Here is an 18,339-nt window from a genome sequence, read left to right on the forward strand (position 1 = left end):
TTTATACAAAATACAGGTAGCAAAAATTTTAAAAGGATAATGACCTATACATTAATCTAAAATATATTTTTCAATTTTCAGGAAGGGAAGATTATGTAACACTTCAGCTTGAGAAAAAACATATAAAAGTATACTGAAGTTTAAATAAAATTTCATGAAATTAAACTATTAAATTTTCAAATTAAATTATAAATTAAAAAGAATTTTAATAAATAATAATTAAAGTTCATTCAAATAAAAAGGGTGAAAATAGTAAAAGCTACTTTTTCTTCATATATGTCATGTTCCAATTATCAAATAATTTTTAAGCAGCAAGGTTTAAGAAAAAAAAAACACTTTGACATTTTAGTTTGATAAAGGAAACTTTAAAGCTGCGCAAATTGACGAAAAATTACTAATCAGATGATATTAGATTTATTTTTTAATAACATTTTGACTAGATTAACATCAATTTAAACAATAACAATAGAATTTAAATATACATAAGATTAACAAAAACTACAGATCAATGTGAAAAAACTTCTTTAGGAAGATGCATTTAATAGAATAAAATAAAACTGTATTTTCTTATGATTAAATAAATCTATCAATGAAACATATTAAATCAAAATTTACATGTCAACTAATCTGGCCCTTTTTAATTTTGTAAAACGTATGATAAAATATTTTAATTACTAAATTTATAAACAATAAAAGCAAATACATTTGGTGCACACATCTATAAATAGGATAATCACTTAGTAAATAAGGTGGTTTAGGTAAATATCTAATATTTCTATAAGCAGATAATTGCATACATTACTTCTAACATACACTATCAATATTGAATACAGAAAAATATAATTACTGTTTAAAATTAATTTTCAAAACTTAAATCACAGACTTCAAAATTTGCCTCTTCAGTCTTTATAATAGTTGGATTATATGTGACGGACTCAAGGCTTTTAGATTTAAATCTATCAGTTAATGTTTTGGGAAAGGGAGATGTCCACCTTTCTTCACTACTTTCATAATCGGCTTCAGAAGGCGAATCCATTGTATTGATAGCAACATCTGCTACATCAACAGTTGACGTAACAAATGATTGCTCTCCAACAACAGCATTTGGATCTAATGAAGATAGACTACAAGGAGAAGTAGCTCTGTCTTCTCTTCTAGGGACAGCAACTCTCACACTGGAACGACGATGCTGATTTTGAACTAAGACAATTTCATGTTCTGTTAAACTTAGACGAGTTGTCCTATATTCATCGTCATCATCTATTTCAAGAACACTTTCTTGACTCCCAGTATACTGCAATGAAAACAAAATTAGACAAACAACTTCAATCATACATTAATAAGCCATTTAATTTTTAACTGCAATTTGATAAACTGTCTGATTTAACCCATTTTATTACACAGGCAAGGGGAAAACAAGATCTAAACACAAAAATGGCATTAGCAAAGAAAATAAATAGCACAAGCAAAAGAATTCATAACTTTTTTCGTTTAATAAAAAGAAAGATTTCATTTAGCAACAACCTTTACACAAGGGACACCTTTAAAGAACTACCATATGTTTATGCTAATCTTTTCCATAGGATTTACATGGGAGATAATATCTTAGAAATGATTTCTGAATTCCTGGTATGAATTATTTTCAGGGTAAACTGTTTTCACTTTTCCTACTCAAACTTACAATGGATTTTCTTGCTAAATATAGTTTAAAATGTTGTTGATTTTATATATGTTGACAAAAATGTAGTATTTTTATTTACATACAAAAAACTACAAGAATTAATAAAACACAAATCAGAGATATGTGAAGACAAAGTTAAAAAGTAATTAGATGTCACTGAAATGAATTTAGGCTGTAGAACAAAAACTATTCTGATGTAATAAGAATTCTTCTGACATAGAGCTTTTGCTCTTAAAAGTAATGAGAAGAACTGTATTATGAAACTATTGATATTGCTATGAATCAGAAGAAGAAAATTTGTTTAAAAAATAAGAGCCAAGAATAACTGATTTTTATATGTATAAGTCAAATTATAATAAATAGTAGGCAAGTGGAATTTATATCTTCTTATTTTTAGTCTTACATTTTTGTTGTTTGATATTGTTTCCAATTAATTCATTTTAAAATTTTTGAACAATAAATTTGATGATAGCTCAGAATAATGTGAATAGTGGCTACAACTTAACATCACTTATAAAAGGAACAGTACATTCCTAAAAGGTATATATATATATATATATATATATATATATACAGGGTGTCCCAAAAGGTCGTTTACAAACTTAACATGCTAGTCTGTCATATCATGATGAACAAGATTTACATAGGAACTTGTGTCCGAAAATTAAAACTGAGACCGCTAGAGGGCGATAAGTGCAGGTTTGGATGAGGAGAAAAAAAATGATATCGATAGCGGTGTTAATATGATTTTTATTATAAAACATCATTACATCACAGCAAATGCTCAAAATTCCTTCCATTCGCCACAATGCACGTTTCACAGCGTCGGCGCATGGATTCACGAACCCGTTCGAATTGGCCAGGAGTGTCACGGACACGTGCTGCCGCTTCCGCGATCCTGGCGATAAGATCCATGTCCGATGTTACAGGTGTCTCGTACACTATGGACTTCATGTGTCCCCACAGGTAAAAATCCAGGGGAGTCAGGTCGGGGGATCGCGGCGGCCATGGGACTGGTCCGCCTCTACAGATCCAGCGATTAGGATAAATCCTATCGAGGTATTCTCGAACAGCGTAGCTAAAGAGGGCAGGCGCTCCATCATGCTGAAACCAGGTGTTTCGGCGTGTAGCGGCTGGAACGTCACCCATCAGATCCGGCAAAACTCTTTCTAAAAAAATGCGATAGGTATTTCCGTCGAGGCGTTCAGGTGAAAGGTAAGGGCCAATCAACATGTCACCGATAATACCAGCCCAAACGTTTACGCTGAAACGTTGTTGATGTGCATGGGCACGTGTACATCTTGGGTTTTCATGCGCCCATACGTGCATGTTGTGCAGGTTCACGACACCATCCCGTGTAAAGCAGGATTCATCAGAAAGCAAAATCCATGATGGAAAATCTGGCTGTGCGTCCCGCTGTTGCAAATACCAACGTGACAATGCAATGCGTTTGGGATAATCGTCAGCGCACAAAGCCTGTACTTTTTGGAAGTGGTAAGGGTGTTGCATGTCATCGCGCAGTATGCGCATTATGGTGGAACGAGCTACACGCAAGACACGTTCGCCTTCTCGGAGACTTCTTTGCGGGTTGATGGCATACTCCTGTAGCACGGTTTCCTCTACGACAGGTGTGCGTGTAGCACGTTCTCGACCGATGTGGCTACGTGCTACGAAAGCACCTGATTCACATAATCTGCGGTGCAATCGTCCAAACAAAACATGACTTGGCTGACGTCTGTTTGGGAAGCACTCAAGGTACGTCCGTGCCGCGGCTCGTCTGTTTTCATCAGCGGCGCCGTATACGTAATGCATGTCGGCTATTTCTGCGTTACTAAACTCATTCATCCTTCTCCTTCAACGTCCACGCCTGAAATGACTGTTTTTCCCACTCTCCCGTTTTCGTGCAATTATCGCCCTCTAGCGGTCACAGTTTTAATTTTCGGACACAAGTTCCTATGTAAATATTGTTCATCATGATATGACAGACCTGCATGTTAAGTTTGTAAACGACCTTTTGGGACACCCTGTATATATATATATATATATATATATATATATATATATATATATATATATATATATATATATATATATATATATATATATATATAATTTATAAAAACAATTTAATATTATGCAAGTAAGTCCGAAAAATTTCTTTCTACAGATTTACGCAACTGATGTGAAAATGAGTTCAAAAATTGCCTGTTGGATACTTCTTTATTCATTTTTTTAAAAGGCAAAGAAACAAAACACAAAAACGATAAAAATTGCGTCATATTTTTCTATTTGTTTCCAACTAAATTTTTTGATTAATAGAAACATATGGTAAAGAATAAAGGATTTAATACCATAAAGAAAAAAAAAGAATCAGTTTTTTAAAACCATTAGAAAATTCAATTTAGAAAGAGCAACAAACTTTATTTTGACTACTTCTATAGTGATATGAGTAAATAGTTCAAATATTTCACTAGCTTTATTATAAAAAAATCAAAACTTTAAGTTGTTGAAGTAATTTGTAAAAACTTGAGAGCCACATTGAATCAAATTCGTTTATATATATGTGTGCTGTTTAGATGGTTGGGTATTGAAAAATAATTAAAAGGGTTAAATTAATGTGAATGATTAAAAATTACAAATTTAAAAAAGAAAGCATGGCGTGTGATGAAAATTAGTGGTAGTCCAGGATGGTCAAGAATTACTAAATAAAATGTGATCAAGAAAACATACCTTAGCCTAGATAAAATCACCTGTAAAAAATAATCCTTAGATGCACAAATGAAGGAGTCCAAATCGTGAAGATGTAAGGCACTAAATTTCATTTAAAATTCTTTAACTTTTAAACACAGCATCATCTTTTTTCAAGAGAAGTGGAAACCGTTGGTTGGTGGGCAGTCGTTAACTCAGTATCACAGAAATTAAATATACTAGGCAATCGGTATCACAGAAATTAGTGATCTTTTCGCAAATTGGAGTGGGAGGCGGGGTGCACCAAAACTTCCGTCAACCCCTGGTGGTTTGAAAACAAATGGATGACAAATTTTTACAAAAAAGGAGCAAGAATGATCGGTAAGTTCTGTCCACGTAAAATGGCGTGTGTCGTCATTCACATCTCCCAAGGTTTAAATCGTATTTTCTTTGTAGAGCACGATAAAAAATAAAAAAAAACTGGAATTTTTCTTTGTAAAACTTTAAAAATTAAGAGTCAGTTAGAACTTTACGGGAATATAAAGATGAGCATGGCTGTCGTAGCAACGTCGTTCGAAAAGAACATGTTGAAGATGTAGTTGGGTTATGAGGAAGCCAACGCTTAAAGCTTAAAAAATGGCAGTGAAGAAACACATCAATGGTGATGATGACGCCATGTTAAATTTTATCCCTGACCTCAGGTGAGGGGGGAGATGGAAAAAAATGCTCCTCGCGGGGACCGTAACTTTGCACTCAACTGAACTCGAATGCTAATGAGCGTCTTTCGCTCCTCATATTTATAGAAATGCTTGAAAGTTAAAGTACAATGACCTAATTTCTGAAAGTTTAGTTGTTACTGAAATTAAAGTGAAAGTGTTTCTCTCCCTAAAACTCAGCTATGGTTAAGAGCACTCGTAGCCTTCACGTGGAGATCACAGATACCACGCCAGGTGTTCTTCCAAGAAAAAGGGTGAGAATGGAATTTCCGGGGAGAGTGTCCCAATTGCACTAAGGCTTTAAGGGGCGATGTAAGAATTGGATCAGGATTTACTAAATTAGCCTGTGACTCGATGTCACAATGTAGTACTAATTAAACTTGGATTTGAATGTTGCACGAGTGAGTTCTTTATTTTGAATATGGCTCAAAATTCTTGTTTTAGAAAATGAACATAGCTCAAAATGTACATTTAAGAAAATTTACTCAGCTCAAAATATATATTTAAGAAAATAGACACAGCACAAAATGCACCTATTCAATGCTAAACTGAAATTTTAACAAATGAATTTGGAATTTGGCTTATTTTTCTAGGCACTAAAACTAGTCATTAGGGAGCAAATTTGAATTCATTACAAAAGGCAATTCCAACAAAAGTAAACCAAAATGTCAATATTTCAAACTTCAGCAAATTCTACATATTTTATAAAGCTTTAAAGCCTAAAATGTATATTTCAATGTTATGTAAATTGTTTTCTATTAAATTTATACCTACATTTTCAACCAAAAACTCATGTTTAAATTTTTAACATGTGAAATTGAAGCCTTAATTAAGTAATTCATTTACATATTTAATATATTTCAGAATTTTATCTATATTTTTAGAAGCATAATAATACAATAATGTGATAAATTTTTCTTTGATAAATATAATTTTGGCGATTGAACAATTAAAATTGGGCAATTCTTATTATCTCTGCAACACAAATTAAACAAAAGCTAATATTTTGTAAGAACTAAGCAATATTATTTAAAATATTTTCTGATCCTTTTAGTATTAGTAACATTAAGTTACAAGACCAGGACAATTTTTTTCCAACTTACAATAAAAAAAAAAAACTGGTTTTCTAGACGTAACATTTTGCATTATGAGTGTAGCATACTTTCATTTTTATGTCTGTAACGAATCAAGATTTTAAATTTAAAAGAAAGTTAATGCTGTAAATGACACTAATAGACATAAATATAATATAAAAGTAGAACAGGCCAAAGCCTTTTAACTGTTTCTGTTTGAATGTTTATGTTTGCCTCATAAGTAAGGTGATCTCCAAAGCAAGGAAAGAGGTTTAATAATTTTTATTATATAACAAGCACTATTTTGTGTATGTCTCAGAAAAGGAAAATTACTTCACACCTTTTATAGCCAGTTTTTCAGAGCAAAGGTGGTGCTTTATAGTGCTAATATTTACATTTTGGCTTTAAGCTGGATTAAAAGTTAACTAAATTAGTTAACAGTTAAAGAAAATTTGACAAGTTGTTCATTAAAGCAGAAAGCAGTGGCAAACTGGGGGAAAAAGCGTACTGGGTATAAAACTTGGCCAGTATTTCATAATTCTTGCCCTCTGCATACATAATAACAATTAAACTAAATTAATGTATCACATTTAATTAAATTTACCGGGTTTAATTAACTAAATTATATTTAACTAAATAGCAACCAAATTTTAAGAGTTCTGTGCTGGATGACAATACAAGTTTCAATTTTTCTTCAGTCCCTGCAAGCATACTTCATTGTCATTCTATATCCAAAAGAATTTATCACCAATAAAATTGCATTCAATTTTTGACTAGCAAGAGTACCTTAATTTAAACTGGATCTTTATGTGGAATGATAATATAAGTTTTAATAGTTTCCTGATTGCTACAAGTAGAATTGATTGCTATTTTATGGTAAAAAAGAATTTGATCAAATAAAATTCCAATTACTTTCCGACTAACTAGACTGATCAACCTCAACTAGAGCTCTGTGAAGAATGACAACTAAAAATAAGTTTAAATGATTTCTTGGTCACTTTAAGCAGAATTTTCACCAAAGAGAATCAATGAAAGTTTTGACCTCATTTGAATATCTAAAAGTTTCAAACGGAGTTGAGAATAAATGTAGATTATAGTAATCATTAATTATCATAGAGTCTTTAAATATTCATCACTCAAATTCATTACAGCAATCATTAATCGATTATAGTAATCAATTACTTGTGTTTGTGATTAAAGCTCTTCATAATTTTGATTACAATTGTTACTGTGATAAGTAATAAAAATATACGGTTACATGTAATCATGATTACATGTTACCCTAATTATAAATGTTCAAAATACATGTAATGAGTAAATACATGAGCAAAATATATAAGTAAATTTGACTGTATACAGTATGTATTATTAAACACTATTGATTGTCGAATGTATGATAGATACATTATGTACATTTTACTTAGAATCACTTATGTACATTAAATGTACATACATAGTATTACATACAATGTAAACATGTATGAACATACATGCATTGCATGTTGCTACAATTTCCATATGAAATTTGTATACAATATATATGGTTATACATTCAGTTGCATACAATATATATCTGCATATACATTGAATGTACATGTTTAATGTACACACATATATAAAGATAATATACATGCATTCTTCCCCTATGTATAATCTTTGCTCTAGATAGACCATTGGTGTAAGAATTGAAAACATAAATAATATCAAACATTCTCTATATAGACTGAATTTGGAAAATGGGTCAAAGCTAAATTTATATCAGTTCATGAGATTTCATTGAACAGGTTAATAAAGAACCTTCTGAAAATTCTGGAAAAGTTTCAATAAAAACTTTTATGGTCGTCCAGGGAAGGCTTAGCAATAAAAAAAATAATAATAATGAATTTAAAAAACATTAGCTAGACCTATCACAGATTGAAGGGGAAAACTTTTCTGATTTTTTTTCTTTAATAATATTCATTACAGCATTGTAAGTAAATTCTTTGGCAATAACAAAAATAAAAGCAGTACTTATTTCATATTCACTCACAAACTTGGTCAAAAATTGAACTTCTTACTTTATAAATTTTAATGTAATAATGTCTTAAATAAAAGATGTTAACAAAATATATTTGTAAAAAAATATGCCAGTTAAATTTCTTCTTGATTATCAAATATATTCATAAAATCATTAAGACTATTTTTTCCTAGTTATATGTCATTTTCCATTTGTAATCTTTTATTTAATTGTGGTTTCCATTTTGCAAGAACGAATCCATAATTTAAAATCATAGTGTTACTTCCATAACACCAAATATTACATTTGTAACAAATTTAGGTTTCTCATAATTATTACAAGTCACAATATTTAAAACTTGAATGTTCTTGAAATATCATAATCTTCTTCTGATAAAACATTAAAAGCTTTTAAATTTTTATATAATTCATGGAAATACGTAAATTAATTGCTTACATTAATTGCTTCAATTTTGACATTTGTGTGTTATTTCCATAATAGTAATTTCTTAAAAAATTTTCTTAATTCATGAAAATCAAAAACTTGGAACAAGTGCAGAGGAAACCAGATGTAAACCCGAGAAATGATATTGCCTTAATAGTGGAATTGCCAAATGTAACTTTTCATATGATTTCATTGAGTTACAAAATAAAAGAAAATTAGAGCCAGTTTCATTGAGAATTTTTATTTTCCCAAAAATTTTTTTGAAGCTTGAAAGATTATTACCAAGAAATATAAATATGTCTCAGATGTGAAAAAAGTCTTTCCTCTATTGTGCCATGGATTTTATAAATATTTTGCCCACAGAAAAATAAATTTAAAAATAAGTTTCAAATGGCTTTTACAAACTATAAAAATAGTTGATGAAAATGTAATGTATGACAATATTTTAATATGTTTTTGACCACCATTGCATATTATATTTGAAAAAAGTGCATCTGTATAAATATTCTTCTGATCTCTAAATGATAAAATAGCATTTAAAGACTAAAATTTCTGCGAGTATTTATGCACATTTACTACTATTATAAATTTATAATAGCTGTTGCAAACCTGTTATTAAGATATTATTTGAAATTAATCTTTTCACCTAAATTAGGCATCATTTAACATCTTTAAGATGTTTCTAATCACAACAAAGTAAAATAGATGGTCTTTCATGGTTACAACTTCTAATAACTTTGGAAACTTACAATTTTAAATAAGATAACAATCAATACAGATTTAAAATTACATTTAAATTTAATTATACGTTCAATTTTAGTTCCTTATTTTGCAGTTATAAAATGATATATAGAAAATGAAGAAATGGATTTAAAAAGTTTTTAACATAAGCTACCCTACAATAATGGAAGAGACACTTCCAGTTTTTGACATTTTTTTAAATTTCTCAAAAAATACTTAAAGGATTATTTTGTAACTTTAGTAATGTTTAATTCATGCGATTTTTCATACTTAGAAATAAAATTTAAAGGTTTCAGAGGTTTGAGCGGCCTACTATAAATTATGAAAGAAAACATGTATTTTTGAACACCTTATGCCAGAAAATCAAGCAATAAGCTTGATACTTGTGTCTTGAGCTTGTATCTTGTATCGATAACTTTAGTTGCTATTTTTAATAACTGCATAAAGTTTCGTAAACTTAGAGTAAATATTTATGAAGAAATTGACATTTTTATAAAAATTAATTTTTTCGCCTTAAGTGTTTTTGTTATAACCTTACAGATATTTTTAGATTAATTTAAGATTAATTACAAAGTTTGCAATCAAATTTAAAAAAAAAACTGCACAAGTTATGAGTATTTAAGCTAGTTCTTTTACACAGCACATCTACTGAAAAAGTTTTAAAAAGTTTTTTAATAATTTTGTAGTAAATCGTATTTGGCAACTTAAAAAAATTTGATTTGAATATCTTAAAAATTTAAAAAGTTTTAGGCTATTTTCTTAGTAGTTTTAGTACTTTTCAAAAGAAAGCTCAAAATGATCAGCGGTTTTTACAAAGAAATTTTCTTGAGAAATTTGAAAAAAATCTCAAAAACTGAAAGTGTCTCTTCTATTATTGTTGGGTAGTATACATTAACATTCCTATAATAGAACTGTAGAAAAATTTTATTTCCAAGATTTATGCCATCATAATAATAACAACGAAAATAAAGATATCTATAGAGTATTATTTTCATACCTTTTAAATATACTACGCATTTTTAAAAAAATATTAAAAGAAATAAATACAAATCATAGCCCAAATAAAAAAAGAATTTCAGCCATATTGTCAATGTTAAAAAGCTAAAGGAACAGAAAGGTGAGGAAAAAGACTCTAAATAGAATTAATTAAAAAAAACTTGCAGAATCAAGAAAAAAAGTTTTTTTTTGTATCAAAACGAAAGACAGAAGTGTTTTTTTCCTTCTAAAATGGGAGTGGTTCTCTTGTGTTCAGCGACTCAAACTATTAGGCATTCTCCACAGTTTCAGAAAAAAAATTTCCTGGTGGTAGGAAGAGTAATATATTAACAAATTAGAATTAATAGACTTTTGTTTCCTGCCAAACACAAGTAATTTAAACAGATACATATAAAGTTGTACAAAGGAATGCTTATGTACTTAAGGTTCAATAAGTTATTTTGAAAAATTCTGTTTGTTTAAAAAAAATTCTGTTTTAATTCACTATCGCTGAAAAAAATAATCCACAACAGCGCAGCCATAAATAGTAGGAGTCTCCAACTAATAATGTTTTTTGTGTGCATGTGTCTGTGTGTTTTTTGTAAGATACTTTTTTATGAATTACAAAATTGTGATCATGTGATGAAGAATTACAAGTGTTAAAAACTTTTTTGATTTTTTCCTGGGAACTGCAAACCCCAAATATGCCTCTGAAATTAAGGAAAGAATGGACTAAAGTTGTTCTTTCATTGCCTCATTGTATGATCTTCACTTCGAAGGAAAACCACCACTACAATTTTTCTCTCTTAGAATATGGAATGCTTCCCTTTCTTTTTCACTTTGTTAAACACAGTACAGATAAAAAAAAGTACATATTTGTGCTTCAATTATTCTACAGAATTGAAATTGACGTTTAAAATTTTTTAAACGATATTCGGGAAAAAATGCTTAGTCAGTGTCGAAAGATCCCAAATGTGAAACATTGGTTGAGAAGTAATTGTACAGTTTTTATAGCAGAAATTTTGGCACGTTAAATGACAAAAGAACAAAAAAGACAATGTTCATGATTTAATTGATCATAATTACACTGGACAAGATACAAGATGCTCTGATGGCTACAAAACCAAAGACATTCGTAGATTGCGATGGCATAGTGGCAGACCAAAAAACATCTATGAAACAAATCCATAAACTCTTTAATAAAATTTAAAGAAGTGAAGGAAAAGAAAACAATGGAGAGAAACAGTAATAGGGAAAATTCTCAAATAACTTTACAAAATACAAAAATTGGAGAGACATCAGCCTTCTTTGAATACCAGGAAAAATAATAGGAAATTTTTTTAAAAAGTGAATCAAAAATTAAACTTATGGAATACTGTGAGAAGAGCAAGCAGACTTTTGTAGTTAAATCAGGATGATTTAACACATTTTAAACTCAGAAATATTCTTGAGCAAAGGTTAAAATTTAATGCATGTTTATGCATAAATTTCAGTTTACAAAATATCATAAGAACATACAAATATAATAAAGGGTATGTATGATAGCAGTCAAGAGTGTGTCAAAATTAATGGACAGTAAACTGATTTCTCTTTGGTATAAACTGGGGTGAAACAAGTATACATTTTCACAGGATTTTTGTTTATTTTAGTAATTGACTGGATTACGGAAAAACCTTAAAAGATAAAAAAAAGAGAATCAGATGGAATTTCAACACAATTCTTAAAGATCTTAATTTTGCTGATGACACTGTACATTTTGCATCCTAACATTAAGACCTTCCGTTTAAAACACTTTTAATAAACTATCAAAGAGTGTAGGTTTATCTTTAAACAACAAAAAAAACTAAAACAATAAATTTAAAGAAAAATGACAAATTTAAAATTAAAAAGTAACAAATATATGATGTGGAATCATTTAATTATCATTACTGTTGTAGATAAAAAGATAGCAAGAGTGAAGATATAATGCAGAGAATGATTAAAGCCAATGCATGTTTTAAAGGACTGCAAAAATTCTTAAGAACACCGAATATTAAAATAAAAGCAAAAATAGAAATTTGCAAAACAATTGTCAAAGCAGTTCTACATTATGATTTAGAAATATGGAAATAGAAGAAGAAAAAAATAGAAAAACAGAAACCTTTCAGAACAAATGCTTCAGGTTTATTTTTATAATTCTTTGGCCATACAAGATAAGAAACGAAAATCGAGAAAAATCAAAATAAAGACAACAGAAGAGGAAATGTTTACACGGAGATGGAATTAGCTTGGCCATGCACTTAGAATGCTCAGAGAAAAAATAATATCTGTTGCTCTCACATGGGCCCCAAAAAGAAAAAATCACTAGAGGAAAACCTATGCTTACTTTACAGTGCATGATGTCAAATGAGTTAAAGATCTTTGGGATTTCAGGATGGGTGTTGCTAAGGAGATAGAGGCCATATTGATAAGATGGAGAGATATGCTGGACGCTGATGTGCCCAAAAAAACACAAAGAGGACAAATAAATAACATAATTGTACATAATGAAACAATTATGTTAAATTAGAGAAATTGTTTTTTTTTTAAAATGTCAGAGATTTTCTAGAAAGATTTACGGTTCTACCGAATTATATAAGCAATAAGTTTAATTTTTTCCACAGAAATAGCAGGCACAATAAATAGCGACTTCAAAGTTAATCATGTTATGAAATAAAACAATATAATTTATAATTATTATTAATTGTTAAAAACATAAAGGAAAAGAGTTAAGATATTAATGATGAAATAGGTACACATAAAGTTATGTGGAACTTACCACCAAACCAAAATGTAGGAGAATGTCTAATTTACACATTGGGCAAGACCTGTGTTCTAATAGCCAAGGATCAATACAAATTTTGTGAAAAGAATGCCTAAAAAGAAACATAGATATTTGATTTTAGTTATGTCATTGTAATTGCTTAAAATAATTTTTTAAAATTATATACTGATAATCTAAAAAGTAAAGTATGCAAAATGTGCATTATTAATTTTTTTTCACATTATTCTACATTTGTTATACCATATTTCAATTGGTTAGTAAGAAAAAAATTTGGAACTAAGCGCATGTTTGACTGATGTCATTAGACTGTGCTTAGTAATAAGCTTATTTTTTTATTGAATTCACTTAAAAGTTTATCAGTTTTTTGATTAATAATGTTGTTTTTATTGAATCTAAAATTTTTGTAGAAAATATTTCCAACAAAATGGCAATTTTTCACTTCAACTACAAAAATTACAAATATAATAAAGTAAAACAATATCCTCTGTGAAATTGAAACTGCATTAGTAATGTTATACATTTTGTTACATTTTTCTTTAATTACAGGGAAAATAGAAAAAGTTAGCAAGTTTATGTGTATAATAAATGTCATTTCAAAATAAACACCATTTAGATATAGTAAAGGGTTTTTCCCTGCATATCTGTAGTTTTATTAATGCAAAATATACTGTAGTTTTTCACTTCTAAATTGACTTTCCAAGAAAATTTTATTAAATATATACATTATAGATTTACATAAAAATAATAAAAAAACAGTGGTGTTTTTCTGTTCTTTAAATTTTTCATTAAAATCATTAGTAAGCAATTCACTTGCATTATCTGGGATGGTCATATCACCCAAGGTTGTCAGTAACATTCCTTCTTATTTCAAAAGAAATAACGACAAGCATAAAAATAAACTTAAAAATTTCATACCAATATTAGGTTTAAAGAGAAAAAAATTAATTTGTTTAAAACATAAGGTTTTTATTTATTTATTTATTTTTTGCTTCACAAATCTAGGTTTACAATTTTTTTATTATGCTTTTTAGAAACTTTGTGAATGCTGTTTATTAGCATGCTAATCATAAACAACAAATTATCAAAAATTCAGAAATCTAATAAACTGCAAATCTTCAGAGAAGGCAATCTTTTAATCATGAAACAATAAACTAAAAAAATATAATATTTTATTGTTGCTTAAATATAGGGCAATTTTTTTATAAAAATATAAAAAAGAATTAAAGGAAATTATTAACAATTTAGTTTATATTTCATAAAATTTCTGAAGTGTGAATTTTTTAAACTTTATTATATATTAACCATATCTTCAAGTATTTTAAATATTGTTGTAATATGTAATAAAAAGAAGCTAATTGCTTTGAACTTTTTCAGCTTTTCTTTCTAAAGACTGAATGCAAATTGATAATTTTTTATTTAAACTTAATAACAAGACAAGAAAACAATAATATTTTAGTCATAAAAGTTAAATTACACCAAAGTGAAAATATGCCCCAAGATAATAAAATAGTAAGCTTGAAAAGCTACTTTTATAAGTGCAAAATTCTTCACCACCTGAAATCACTACAGGACTGCCAACTACTATGGTTTTTGCGAAATATTTCATAGAGTGGTAAATAATTAAAAATTAAAACTTTCAAAATTTTTGATAGTTTTGCGAACCTTTTAAAAACTTCATACCAAAAGAGCCTGAACAAAGTGGCACTTCATATGACCTCATAATCATTTTATGTAGTTATTGGGAGAATAACTTCAAACCAAATTTACAAAACTAAGAATCATACGTTAAAACATGAATTCAGCTACATGAGGAAAAGTTTCTTTCAAAAAGTGTAAAAAGTTGGCAGCCCTGTTACTATCACACTCTAATGTGGGAATCCTTGTTTAGTACATCTCAATATAAAAATAAATAATATTAATTTAGTATTTTAGATATATAATATCTTACAACATTTAGATATTTAAACTAATATTTGTATAAGTTTTAGCACATAATTTCTAAAAATTACCTATTAAATAAAAAATGAAATGCCTTTTTTTAGATTATAATAATAAACTTTTGATTAAATTACTTTAAAACTTGTAAGGATGAAAAATGTCTGTGTACAAAATTAGATCAGATAAATTCAACATAGTAATTAAAATCTACCTGCAAGGAAGAGATCTTATAAGTTCTCCTTGTTGAAAGGATTCTATACAAATTGCACAACATTCATAATCTTCATCTTGATCCTAATAAAGAAATTAGGTCAATAGATATTGGATAATAATTAAAACTTTTATTTTAAATAAAAACTTAAACAATTTTAGAACAACTTTCAAAAAGTAAGTACAACAGTATATAATAACAACACAATATACAGGGTGTCTCAAAACTCATAGTGCATTTGTTAAGGAGTGATAGAGGACAACTAGTCAAGCACAAAACAGCAGATAATCCATGGTTGGAATGCAAGTCATAAAGCACTAGAGCATGAAATATGCTGTGTCATGAAATGATGAGAAAAAAAAGACAGAGATGGAATGAAAAGAAACTGATAAAATTAAGAAAAACGTTTTATTAAACAAAATCAAATTAAACAACACTAAGTTCTATATGACAGGAACTGTTCAAAATTGGGAACATCAACATTAACACAATCTTCCTACCATAAAAAGAGTGACTACCACCACCGTACATTGGCAAAAACACCAGGCATCCCTCTTATGGTATCAGCAGCTACGGATATCCAGGCAACAAGATCTTCAGAATCTGTGGAACTACTGTCACAGATGAGACTCTTCATGTGACCCCAGAAGAAAATGTCCAGACATATATATTTTAAAGCCCAGACTCAGAATAAAAGTCTGAGCCCTCTAGTGAATTACGACTTGTGTTCAGAACATGGATTGTATGGTGTTTTGTGCTCGTCTAGTTTTCTTCTAACACCCCTAACATATGTACCATGAGTTTTGGGACACCTAGTATAAAGTTATAAGCGGTAAGAATGAGGCCCATTCTCTAACTAGTGCATATAATCTCCACACTAAGGCCGGCTGCACACTGAGGAAGCGAGAGGGAGGTGAAAAACCCCCAGTTTGACTCTCGCCTCTTGACCAAATGGGCTTTTAGGAGGTGAGCTGAAAAAAGGGCTGCACATTGAGGAAGTGTACTCTTCCTCAACGAAGGCATAGATTCAGCAGATATTTGCGTGTATATATATATAGCATAATAAATAAATACAAAAAGGAAAAAAACGTGAAGAAAATTAAGAAAAACAATAAGTTTTATTTACTGGGCATAAGCTGCAAGTGAATAGAACTAATATATATAAATCTATCTATCTATCTATATATATGCCTAGCGATATAGAAAATATTAACAAAGTCTAAATTAACTGGAGAAAAAGTTTTTTTTTACTCTTCATTCTCAGATGGCGAAAAGCTATTTTCATTAATTAAATTAAAATGTTTAAAAAAAATTTCTGGACAATTTTAAGAAGAAAATAACTTTTAAAAATGAGAAAATAAACAGCTTTTCTTTTCTTATCTTTTTTTTTTAAAAAGAAAAAGAAAGGTTTATTTATTCTTGAAACTGATTGCTAATTTCTTAATAGTTCTCATTTCTTAACAGTTTTTTAAGAACAATTTTTGGTTCACAGAACTGATACACAGAATTTTGGTTCACAGAATTTGCATTTAATGTAATTTAATTTAGTACTATGAAATTGCAATTTAGCAACACTAAAGGAAAAGTCTTCATAGATATTAATTACCAAATACTATTAATTAAAAATATTTTTAAAAAACTTTATCGAAATTCATTAAAAAATAACTTTCAAAATAGAAAAAGAAATTAGAACTAAAAAAGAGCGTCTTTTTAATAATGTGATTAATCAGCTTTGAAAACTAATTTTTGATAGCATAATTTATGCCTGTAATATATTAATTAAGAACAATTTTGCGCACTTAAAATTGTTCAATGAGCACTTTTTAAAGTTCTTATTCAGTATACTACAAATTTATTTCTATTTGCTAAATAACAATTATTTCTTTAAATCATATAAAATAAAATCCTTGTATGACTTTATTGTAAGCAACTTCTAGAACAATATTGTCAAGAATATTATCCAAGAGAAAATTACTGAGAATTTTATAACTCTATTGAAATTATTTAATGTAGAGAAAAATATTATCACTCTCTTCCATTAAAGGATTTTGTTCAAAACTTATATAAAACTATTATTAATTTATTATTCGATTAACACTGTAGTTTAATTTTTTTTCTTTTTGGAAAATAGAAAGTAGACACAAAACTAGTACAGATTCTATTTAAACTTCAAATTGTCAGTGAAAAATAATTAAATTAATTTATTTATACGAAATATTATTTATTACATTTATATCCATAACATTACATTTATAACAAATATTGTTAATTCAATTGAGGATCGTCCCTCATTTTGAGTGAAACAAAGTCTCATGCAAAGAGGAGGCAAGGTTTTACAGGTGGCGAAAATAGCGTTGAACCTATTTGAGAGGTTTGTAGGAGTTTTTAGCCGCCTGGAGGGAAAAAACTCTTCACTCCCTCAATGTATGCTTGCTAGTAGAAAACTATGGGAAACAAATTTACCCCACCTTACGTATTCTTCTCGTTTCTCACTTGCCTCCTCAGTGTGCGACTGGCCTAAGAGTCTGAAAAAAGGCCAGGCAAAAAAAAAAAAACAATAGAAAAGGCAGAATTTCTAAGTGCTAGCAAAAGAAAGAGCAGCATTGAAAGAGCAATCATTAGTTTAAGAGATGAAATAAAAAGAGCAAGTGACAAAAACCTTAAAAATAATAAGATCAATAAGAAGACACCCTGCTGTGACAAAGAACTGATAATAATGTGGGGAAAAAATAAAAGAGCTCTCAGGCTCAAATTCTTAAAAATGTTCAGATCAAAATGAAAATAGCAATATAAGGTGAAATTTAAGAAATGCTCAATGGATTAGTCTAAGAGATGATATAAAAAGAGCAAGTGACAAAAACCTTAAGGCACCCATGTGGGAAAAGGAACTGATAATAATGCCAAAAAAAGAAGAAAGAAAAAAGAAAAGAGCTCTCAGCTTCAAATTTTGAAAAAATGTTCGGATCAAAATGAAACACAACAATATAAAATGCAATTTAAAGAATACTCATTGAAATCTAACATAATGATTAGAATAAAAAGCTATTATTATAACATTGAAACAATTTTTATT

General features: G+C 28.8%; 1 protein-coding gene across 1 annotated transcript in view; it reads right to left on the minus strand.

Moving 5' to 3' along the window:
• Window positions 1-408: 408 nt before the first annotated feature.
• Window positions 409-18,339, minus strand: part of LOC107443352 (E3 ubiquitin-protein ligase goliath) — a 55,650-nt gene continuing 37,719 nt past the window's right edge. The window contains exons 5-7 of the mRNA XM_016057197.4: window positions 15,267-15,349; window positions 13,112-13,208; window positions 409-1,294 (exon numbers count right to left, since the gene is read on the minus strand). Of these exons, the coding sequence (XP_015912683.1) occupies window positions 857-1,294; window positions 13,112-13,208; window positions 15,267-15,349 (618 nt within the window). The 3' untranslated portion in view covers window positions 409-856. The remainder of the gene's footprint in view (window positions 1,295-13,111; window positions 13,209-15,266; window positions 15,350-18,339) is intronic.

The sequence above is a fragment of the Parasteatoda tepidariorum genome, chromosome 12 (assembly GCF_982258835.1).
Source record: "Parasteatoda tepidariorum strain Cologne lab strain chromosome 12, Ptep-v5.0, whole genome shotgun sequence".
Lineage (NCBI taxonomy): Eukaryota > Metazoa > Arthropoda > Arachnida > Araneae > Theridiidae > Parasteatoda > Parasteatoda tepidariorum.